We start from the raw sequence: 7,598 nt of genomic DNA on the forward strand, positions 1-7,598 counted from the left end.
GGATTCGTGCTGATTTCTAGAAGAGTATATACGAATGTTTTCATCTTATTAGGAGTTACCGCATGTGGAATCATGATGCAAAGGGAAGTTATGAGTTCATTTTCACCAACAACGGGTGAATTAGTTCCCACCAAGCTTGCTAATGCTGTTTGGGGAATGGCTTCAAACATGTTATGGAGTGAGGTAGAATGGGTAATCAAGCCATTTTCATGCAAACTTATCTTTGATGAACGGACTTGGTGAAATGGTTATTGTCAAGCATTGAAGCTACAACAACCATTGGCATCTTTTTTTTTTGAAAGACCATTGGCATCTCTTAAATACTCCAAATACTTTGACAAAAAACCTCAATTAGCAAATTTGACATGCTAGTCTTTTACTACATTTTGCTCAAGGTTCGCCTTATTTCAAGGAATCTAGATGGTCAAATCACATTTATGGATATTGGGATTGAGATTAAATATCTTTTGTGTTGTTAAGGGTAACTGATTAGAGATGTCGCCAATAAGTCCTTATGAACCGTAGTACAATCCTCACCTTAGGATCTAGTTTTTAGGGTAGAATTAAGATTAAACCCAAAGTCTAAAATGTTACAAGAGACTGTCCTAGATCTATTTATTGGGCCCCCAACGGATATCCAATCTTGCAAACTGCACGCTCTATATTTATCAAGCTCTAGGCGTGAGAGGTGCGTTAAGGTCTCACATTGACTAGAGGCATAGTCAAATAAGTTCTTAAATGGTAGAGCAATCATTAACTTACAAGCTAGCTTTTGGGGTAGAATTAGGCGTAAACTAAGACATGCTTTTTCCATACTTCAGTAAAGTGAACATATCCCCAGATTTTGAACAAACTTCACATTGATATAATCCATATAACATCAATAGGCAGAAATTGTTCCTCCATATTGAATTGAATACCAATGAAGCAGAAGGCAGAAATTGTTCCTCTATAGTAAATAATCCTGTGGCATGTATGATCATTCATTTGTATCACCCTACATCAGAATTTCTCTAATTATCAGCACAAAAGTAATGCCTTGAAAAAAATAGGTAGAACATACCGATGTTAGCTTATCTCAGCCTCTCAGGCTCAAATTTCTCTATACATGTATAAAGAAAAATTAGTGTAAGAAAATCTAGTTCTTTGAAAGTTGCACTTGGCGACGACCCAAGAAAAATGCTGTGACTATCCAGAACAAACAAACCTGGCAAAGAGCAATGAAAAGTTTAATAGCATTAATATTTTGCATATAATGTATAAAACAAGAAAAAGCCGAAAAAATTTACTAGCGTGTGTTGCAGCATTGCTAATGAGGAAAGATGAAAAGTATTTTAGCCAATAACTACACTTCCTCAGGATGTAGTAATGATCAATTTTAAATTTCTTTACTTTTTTCTTTTATCTGTTCACACATACCGGCAGGCCAAAAAGGGAAACGGTTGAGGGCTTCTCGTTGAGAGTACTAACAAGAATTTTGTACATTCCTGCTGCTGTAGCATCTCCGAGTCTTTGAACCAACACATCTATGCATACCTGCATCAGCATGTAGGTTCATTTTATGCACTTACTAGGAAATACCCTAAGAAACATGGAATATTAGAATGTCTAACTAATTTGATCGAAGAGAAGCATTGGTTGTCTCCAACAAACCCAACACTCATTACAAATACTTCATATCACCTTTATGAGGGAAGGAAAGAAGAAATAAAACAGAAGATGGCCATACTTTGGCTTTATACTTCTCATCCTCTGAAACAACAACAAATAGCAGCTCTCTTCCAGGCCTTGTAACAACATATGTGACTACCTGCAACATTGTAGAACACGGCCATAATACACGTCAAAGTTTGACATAGTTAACTTAATCAACAATTTGCAGTTTACAATACATGAGAAATGGGTCAGATTTATGAATTTCTTCAGAAGATGAATGCAACCTTTCTCAGCGTCTCACAAATAGCAACCACCACCCAATCTGGCCATACTGCTAGAGCAATTAAATTTAAGAGGCCAACAAAAGGAGCTGAGCATATAGCTGCAGTCACCCCAGCAACAGTAAGAATGCGCCCCTGTATGTAAAGAAAAATAAATGTACAATTTACATAAGAAATATTCAACAATAAATATATCTCATTATTATTGCACCTAAAAAACTGATTGTAATAACAAAGACACAAGAAATGGTCAGAAAAATGCTTGAGTGATAGCACTCAGTAATATACACTAGAAACTTAAATACACAAGCATAGTAGTAAAATCGAGATTTTAATTCTGAAATCCTCTGATCATGCGACCAGTGAGGATTGGATTGGACGAAAAATCCTAATCTGGCTAAATCCCATCGGAATTACGAGTTTAATCATAAAACCGCAGCAAAGTCCTGATAAATGGTTTGGAAGAAACCTGGATTTAAATTAGGGTTTCAGCCCGTTTCCTTATTTGACCTGATTCCACAAATACTCTAACCCTAAAATTTTCAATTGGCCGCTTCTGCTTCAACCCTAAAGATTCTTCTACTATCATCTTCCACATGCTCCATCAGTGAGTCCTCTATTCTCCAGTGATGTTTCTTCTGTTCTCTGGCGATGTTTATTGGGTTCACGAGATCTCCGTTCTTCAGCAAGTTCTTTGTCACTATCTCTTCCTTCTCTGTTTCCTCCTTCTCAGCTTTGCGAGTTCTCTAATGCACATAAAAAAGTTTATATTGACTATTAAGTTTTGATGTTAAAGTTTTGTGCCGACTCATAAAAAAGTTGATATAAGTTGTTTGGAGTTGTTAAGATAGTTTTTAATTGCGGATCACGGAAAGCCAAAAATCCGCTATGTTAAGCCCTCAGAGATAAAAATAGCGGATAGTCGTGAACCCTCAGAGCGCTACGCTATAGCACTATAGTGCCTGCTATATCGGCTATTTGACAACACTGGTTAAGATTTTAAGTACTTTATGGCTTATGCATGCATTATGGATTATGAGCCATGATTTATAAGTACAACTTTATTTAAGTGTTTCTAGTTACCTAAGTTTTTTTCTTTCTTATTTATGCTATTTTATATGCATATATGTGAAGTTAGATGCTGCGAGAACAGCTCTTCTTCAGCCACCCAAGATTGCAGGTCTATAGCTTTTGAATTCGGGCACACACACACACACACAACAACAACAACATGAATCTATCAGGTACAGGAATCTACCCCAACTATATACGAGTAGTAATTAACCTAGGCAGTTCCTTTTAATGCTGGAACGAGTCACGTGGTAAATAGAGAACTCAACACTCCCCTCAAACGTTGATGGGTGGAGGAAGAAAAGGAACAAGTTTTTCCAAAATTTCCAGTGACTTTTATTTATTTTAATTATTTATTTTCGAATAGTTATTCAAACAAGGAATCTTATAAATGCTAAAAATTAAAATGAATCAATTTAATTCCCCTGCATTACAAATTCTCTGATATTTTGAAAGTATCCATTCAAACACAGTAAAATGAAGTTTAATACCAAGAAGAAGAACTTACCGTTAAGGACAATTGTCCAGCAAGAATAAAAACAGCAATAAAGCTATTTATCTGGGCAAATAATTTTCTCCTACCAAGAGAGCTAGTAACTGTAGAGGCAACCACACTCATTTTCTGCAATCACAGATCGGGAAACATCAGAAGATGTACCATGTCGAGATATATACAGATTCAAAGTCAGATAAATATTCATAACAATAAAGACCGCTTTAGAGATTCATCATTCAAAACAAGATTGAATGTTCACACGTTATATCATTCAGTTAGATCAGAAATGCTGATGATACAAACCAAAGGTTGAAATACAGGACAAAAGATTACCTAACCTGAAAGTAGAAGAATGAAGAGACAATTGCACTCAGCCAGATGAACAATGATACATGCAACAGGTAAGTTGATGACAATATAAGCCAGATTCCTTCTAATATGGGCCAAATTTGACGGCTCACTGAAGAAGTGGGCGACTTTGGAGGACCACTTAGAGTATATTTTGTCTTATGTATCTCAACAGTCTCATTTTCATGGTTGGAATCAGATTCCCTAAATTCAAAACAAACAAATTGTTGACATTAACATGCCATTGGAGTAAGTCAACGATGGAATTAGTTTCAAGTGGACTTGAAAACTTAAGATGCTGGAATTAACACCTTAAGAAGGTGGAACAGATTATGGAGGATGGTATTTCACTAATACCATGTAAAGTTATAGGTTTTTAATCTTTTAGGAAAATAGGCAGGAAAAGGAATACTCAAAATATTTAAATTATATTGATTTAATGAGAATTATACGTTGGATGTATTTTTAGAAAAGAAAAATACTAATCCTTACACATACTAATACTAGATTCCTAATCCTTAAATATGATAGCAAATTATGATATATTAATATAGAAACCAATTGTAAGAGATAATCAAAGATGCCCTAGCGTATTATGGGATAAAATAATGACGTTCTTGAGTTCACTCTAGGCCTAACTCAACACCAAAAGCTATCTTATGAGGTGAGGTCCAAGCCTTTAAAACCTATACTTTAGTCAAATATGAGATCTCAAAACCCCCCTCCCACATCTATGATCGGAAGTTAGGAGCGCTGAGATAGAGTTTGATTGCACTGTGAAAGATGTGGAGCTATGTTGATTTTTTGGACAGTTGTGGGTAGCCTAATATTGGATATAAGATAGCTCAAATATACTTGCAATTGGGCTAGGTCTAACTCTACTGCAAAAGCTAGTGCATGAGGTGAGGATAGCCCAAGCATTTATAGACTATACTTAGGCCACATCTCTAGTCGATCAGAGATCTCAACATACATGTTTAGATATTTTACAAGTGACTATACTGAATATTTCTTAAAGTTCCAAAATGGAAAAATGATTTAGGAGCCATCTGAAACTTATGTGAAGTTTTCATTCATGTAAGTATGAAGAAAGGAATATATGGATGACCTGATGGGAGTCAATTCTTCCTCAACATGAGATGTGCCACGGTTTATCCCTCTTGATGTCTGTGCCGCAAGTTCCATCAACAAAGCAGCAATCAAAAGTAAAACTGCAAAAGACATTTTTTTTACTGTAAAGCAAAGTGAACTATATGACAAATGACTGTATAAGAACATGCAAACTTACATGGGCCAACAAAAGCCATTCCAGTGGCAAACAATGATCCACAAAATTGTCCTAGGGTGGCACCAGAACCAATAAATCCAAATAATCTTGAACCTGACTGAACCCAAATCATGTTAAGTGGGGCACAAATAACCAAGACTGGAACAAAAAAGATGTAGCAGTAAAGAGACCTCATTGTCCATAATGTCAATAACCCTTGCCCAAGTCGAAGAAATTGTAATTAGATTAAGCAGAGCAACCTTCACAAAACACATAAACTAGTATCACAAAAGTATCTTCAGAAGCAAGCCAACAATGGAATGATATCAAATTTGAGAAATGCTAGCAACACATTTTTTAAGAAATGAGAGAAATGTGTAGACTTTTCAAAAAATAAATCAATCACAATGAGTGTGTTGCTAGCACTCCTCATCAAGTTTATACATTGAAATTGAACATGGAAAATAAAACTACAAAAAACCATACCCAAAGGAACAATCCTATTCGGACAGATATATAAAACCATCCATGGTCATCCCAACCAAATGAAGATGCAAGACTGCCTCGGTCACCAATTTTGGCCTCTTCCTTGGAGGGATTGGTCAAGGCCGTGGATCCCTAGGAAAAGAAACACAGTTTGAAGACGTTTCATTTAAATAAAACTGAGCCGAAAAACAAACTAGACAGCAACAAACAATTTCCAGTTATAATATTGTCTTACAATCAAATTCGATGTTGAATATCCAGCTGATGAGTAGTGCCATAGAATAAAGAACACTACCAGCGATACACTGAAGAACCTGTGTATTAAAACCAAAGCCTGGAATTTCAAGAGGTACAATTACGGCATTAATTGTAAGGAAACATAAACTAGGAACCATTCTAATCATTTTCAAAATTTAATTTTTCATGACAAAAATAACTAAAGAATTACATGTGAATGCCTTTTCCCATATTGGGTAAGCTTGTATTCTTATTCAGTAGAACTAGAAATTATAATAATTATTCAAAAACTAGTTGAAATGATTGCATCCAAAGTTTTGATTTTTGTTTGTTTGGAGCAAACATGGATTGGCACACGGCCCGGGTTTGAGCCTCACCCCCAAGAGTGTGGGTTCTGTTAGAGATTGACTAAAGATATGGACAAACAAGTGTTTATAAAGGGTAGAGCAACCCTCAACTCTTGAGCTAGCTTTTGGGTTGAGTTAGACCTCCCTAATTCTAATAGGTTCGAGTCCCCCACAAACAGAAATCCAAAGTTAGTGGGCATTCCTACGGAGGGAGATCCCTTGACGCTGCGCAACTAGAGTAGACCTCTGCTGGCCTCCATAGGGGTAAAAGGAGAAGACAATCCCCCCTCCCGCTGTATATCCCCAGTATGTCATTGACACTCTGTCCGGTAGGCCTGGAGGCACCCTACCATTTTTCTTACCCATAAAAAAGTTTAGATTTTTGAAAATACATGTGTGTTACTAGTTCAAATGACTAAATGTATGTTACTTAACCATCATTTGAGTGGGTAGCTCACATGATGTGAAGGGCAAAGTTGGAACCTGAGGATGAATAATTCGTACTAATTTACTAACAACTAACATCTGCCTATAAAGAAAAAAAAACTAATCCTAATTGTCAAAAATTGTTTTTTGTTGTTGTTGTTGTTGTTGTATTGTCTAATAAGCTGAAATCGAGAGTACAGAAAGAAGAAAGAATTGCGATGGTACCTTGGATTTGGAAAGATTAGGGAGAGAGAAGACGAGTGACGAAATGGGCGCAGCAATGAGGGTGAGGACCAAGGAACCTACAAAGAGACCTGGTAGATTTGACAGCCCCAATGAGATTGCACCTTCGTCACGCAGCGGAAGAACTACGAAATAAGCACTCAATATCTGCAATCAAAATCAAAATGAATCAAAGAGTAGCGGAAGAAGAAGAAGATTGAGATTGACGAGCAGAGAAAGAAGGGAAGAACTGACGAAGAAGAAGCAGAAGAAGGAGTGGAGCAGAGCAGAGGTCTCGTGCGGGTGCACCGTAACAAACACGGAGATCACCGCATCCAGATGAGACCTCCCCATTATCACGTTTCGATTCGCTTCTGATCGGAGAATCAAGAATGGAAAATACCAGTTTAGTTAATTAGAATTTAGAATGGAAAGTTTGTTCAGCTGGCCTAGACACAATTATAACAATCAAATAAAAAATAGGGTCCAAAAATTTGACAAATTTTCCACCAAACACATCATATAAACACTTATTTGCCTTCCTCTTGGAACACTTATTATGAGCGTTTATTGATAATATCCTTTGAGAAATTTATTTAAATGAATTGATGATAGATTATAGTTAAGCTTTTCATTTAGAAGATTTTATTTGAGCTTATATTATAGTATAACAGATTATACAAGTTTTTGTGAAAATTTATGTAATAGCTTGTAGGACTATCTACAAGTTGTTGTTTTGACCTTATTTTTATAAATTGTTA

General features: G+C 36.1%; 1 protein-coding gene across 3 annotated transcripts; it reads right to left on the bottom strand.

The window, feature by feature from the left end:
• Window positions 1-886: 886 nt before the first annotated feature.
• Window positions 887-7,333, bottom strand: LOC130720106 (uncharacterized). 3 transcript variants are annotated; one of them, XM_057570719.1, is made up of 13 exons: window positions 7,093-7,333; window positions 6,841-7,005; window positions 5,841-5,939; window positions 5,606-5,737; window positions 5,311-5,379; window positions 5,141-5,237; window positions 4,961-5,084; window positions 3,843-4,056; window positions 3,517-3,630; window positions 1,941-2,072; window positions 1,684-1,810; window positions 1,420-1,536; window positions 887-1,207 (listed from the first exon to the last, which is right to left on the bottom strand). In XM_057570719.1, the coding sequence occupies exons 1-12, from the start codon at window positions 7,189-7,191 to the stop codon at window positions 1,466-1,468; spliced, it is 1,443 nt and encodes a 480-aa protein (XP_057426702.1). In that variant the 5' UTR covers window positions 7,192-7,333; the 3' UTR covers window positions 887-1,207; window positions 1,420-1,465. The 3 variants fall into 3 exon arrangements, with proteins under 3 accessions (XP_057426702.1, XP_057426700.1, XP_057426701.1); XM_057570717.1 differs by having other exon boundaries at window positions 1,730-1,810; window positions 7,093-7,323; XM_057570718.1 differs by having other exon boundaries at window positions 1,730-1,810; window positions 4,961-5,063; window positions 7,093-7,320.
• Window positions 7,334-7,598: the final 265 nt, after the last annotated feature.

Source organism: Lotus japonicus, chromosome 5 (assembly GCF_012489685.1).
Source record: "Lotus japonicus ecotype B-129 chromosome 5, LjGifu_v1.2".
Classification (NCBI taxonomy): domain Eukaryota; kingdom Viridiplantae; phylum Streptophyta; class Magnoliopsida; order Fabales; family Fabaceae; genus Lotus; species Lotus japonicus.

What these genes read in the sequence shown, in the direction of transcription:
- LOC130720106 (XM_057570717.1), bottom strand. Translation starts at nt 7,191, where the DNA reads ATGGGGAGGTCTCATCTGGATGCGGTGATCTCCGTGTTTGTTACGGTG. An exon ending in CTAATCTTTCCAAATCCAAG is followed by an intron (nt 5,940 to 6,840) that starts GTACCATCGCAA and finishes TTGAAATTCCAG; the next exon opens with GCTTTGGTTTTAATACACAG. An exon ending in ATTCAACATCGAATTTGATT is followed by an intron (nt 5,738 to 5,840) that starts GTAAGACAATAT and finishes TTCTTTTCCTAG; the next exon opens with GGATCCACGGCCTTGACCAA.